The 1713-nt window shown below is 29.0% G+C and overlaps 1 protein-coding gene across 1 annotated transcript; it reads left to right on the forward strand.

The window, feature by feature from the left end:
* Window positions 1-20: 20 nt before the first annotated feature.
* On the forward strand, window positions 21-1676 carry PRSY57_0216000 (ATP synthase F1, alpha subunit, putative; the record flags this gene model as incomplete). The annotated part of the gene is made up of 1 exon (XM_012905594.2): window positions 21-1676. The coding sequence occupies one exon, from the start codon at window positions 21-23 to the stop codon at window positions 1674-1676; it is 1656 nt and encodes a 551-aa protein (XP_012761048.2).
* Window positions 1677-1713: the final 37 nt, after the last annotated feature.

Below are 1713 nucleotides of genomic sequence, written 5' to 3' on the forward strand. Positions count from 1 at the left end.
TTTTTTCTTTGGAAGAGATTATGAAGGGTAGGCGATTATGCGAACAATTGAATAAGTGCATGTGGAATCAACTTGTAGTATCGAGGAAGTGTGTAAAGAAGTTTGTTTGTAATTATTCAACAAAGATTAGTCCAATAGAGATATCAAAAATATTAGAAAAGAAATTTGAATCTTTTAATTTCAAAACGTCTTCTAACGAAGTTGGTTATGTGCTGAGTGTTGGTGATGGTATATGTCGAGCTTATGGATTGAACAATGTAAAATCTTCTGAGTTGGTAGAGATACATAATGAGGATGATAAAGGGAGTGTTACGTATGGAATGGCTACGAATTTAGAATATGATAATGTAGGAATTGTAATATTTGGAAATGATAGAAATATAAAAGAAGGAGATGTAATAAAACGTACAAATCGAATTATAGATGTTAATGTTGGATATGAATTATTAGGTAGGGTAGTTGATGCATTGGGTAATTGTATAGATGGAGAGAAGAATGTCGTTACTAAGGAGAGAAGGAAAATAGAAATAAAGGCACCAGGTATTATAGCGAGAAAAAGTGTGAATGAATCTATTATTACTGGTATTAAATGTATTGATAGTTTAGTACCTATAGGGAGAGGCCAGCGTGAATTGATTATCGGAGATAGACAAACAGGGAAAACAGCAATAGCCATAGATGCTATTATTCATCAGAAGAATATAAATGATAATGTTATTAATGACAATGAAAAAGTTTATTGTATATATGTTGCTATTGGACAGAAAAAAAGTAATATTGCTAAATTAGTTAATTTATTAAAAAAATATGATGCTTTAAAATATACTATTATTGTAAATTCGAGTGCTTCTGATGCTTCTCCTTTACAATTTCTTGCACCTTATACAGGATGTGCAATGGCTGAATTTTTTCGAGACAATGGAAAACATGCATTAATTATTTTTGATGATTTAAGTAAACAAGCTGTTGCTTATCGACAACTGTCTTTATTATTAAGAAGACCCCCAGGAAGAGAAGCATATCCCGGTGATATTTTTTATATACATTCCAAGTTATTAGAAAGATCTTCCAAGTTGAATGATAATTTAAAAGGAGGGAGTTTAACAGCTTTACCGATTATCGAGACATTAAATAATGATGTCTCAGCATATATACCTACTAATGTTATATCTATTACAGATGGACAAATATTTTTAGAAAGTGAATTATTTTATAAAGGAATTATACCTGCGATTAATGTAGGTCTAAGTGTTTCAAGAATTGGTAGTAGTGCTCAATATAATTGTATGAAAAAATTAGCATCATCCATGAAACTTGAATTAGCTCAATTCAGAGAAATCGTTGCCTTCTCTCAATTTGGATCCGATTTAGATGTATCCACAAAAAAATTGATTGAGAAAGGTAAAATATTAACAGAAATATTAAAACAAAAACAATATTCTCCTGTTCATATAAGCTATCAGATATGTTTAATTTATGCAGCTACAAAAGATTATCTTCTTAATCTTCCTATAGAAAAAGTACAAGATTTTGAAACAAAATATTTTGATTACTTGGATAACAATTATCTTGATGTCTTAAAAAAAATTCAATCCAATTGTCACTTATCCGAAGTAGAGGATCAGATAAAGGAAAGTATACAAAAGTTTCTAGAGCTTTATAAAAATGAAGCATGAAAAAAAAAAAAAAAAAAAAAAAAAAAAAAAAAATTTT

The sequence above is a fragment of the Plasmodium reichenowi genome, chromosome 2, assembly GCF_001601855.1.
Source record: "Plasmodium reichenowi strain SY57 chromosome 2, whole genome shotgun sequence".
In the NCBI taxonomy this organism is placed as follows: domain Eukaryota; phylum Apicomplexa; class Aconoidasida; order Haemosporida; family Plasmodiidae; genus Plasmodium; species Plasmodium reichenowi.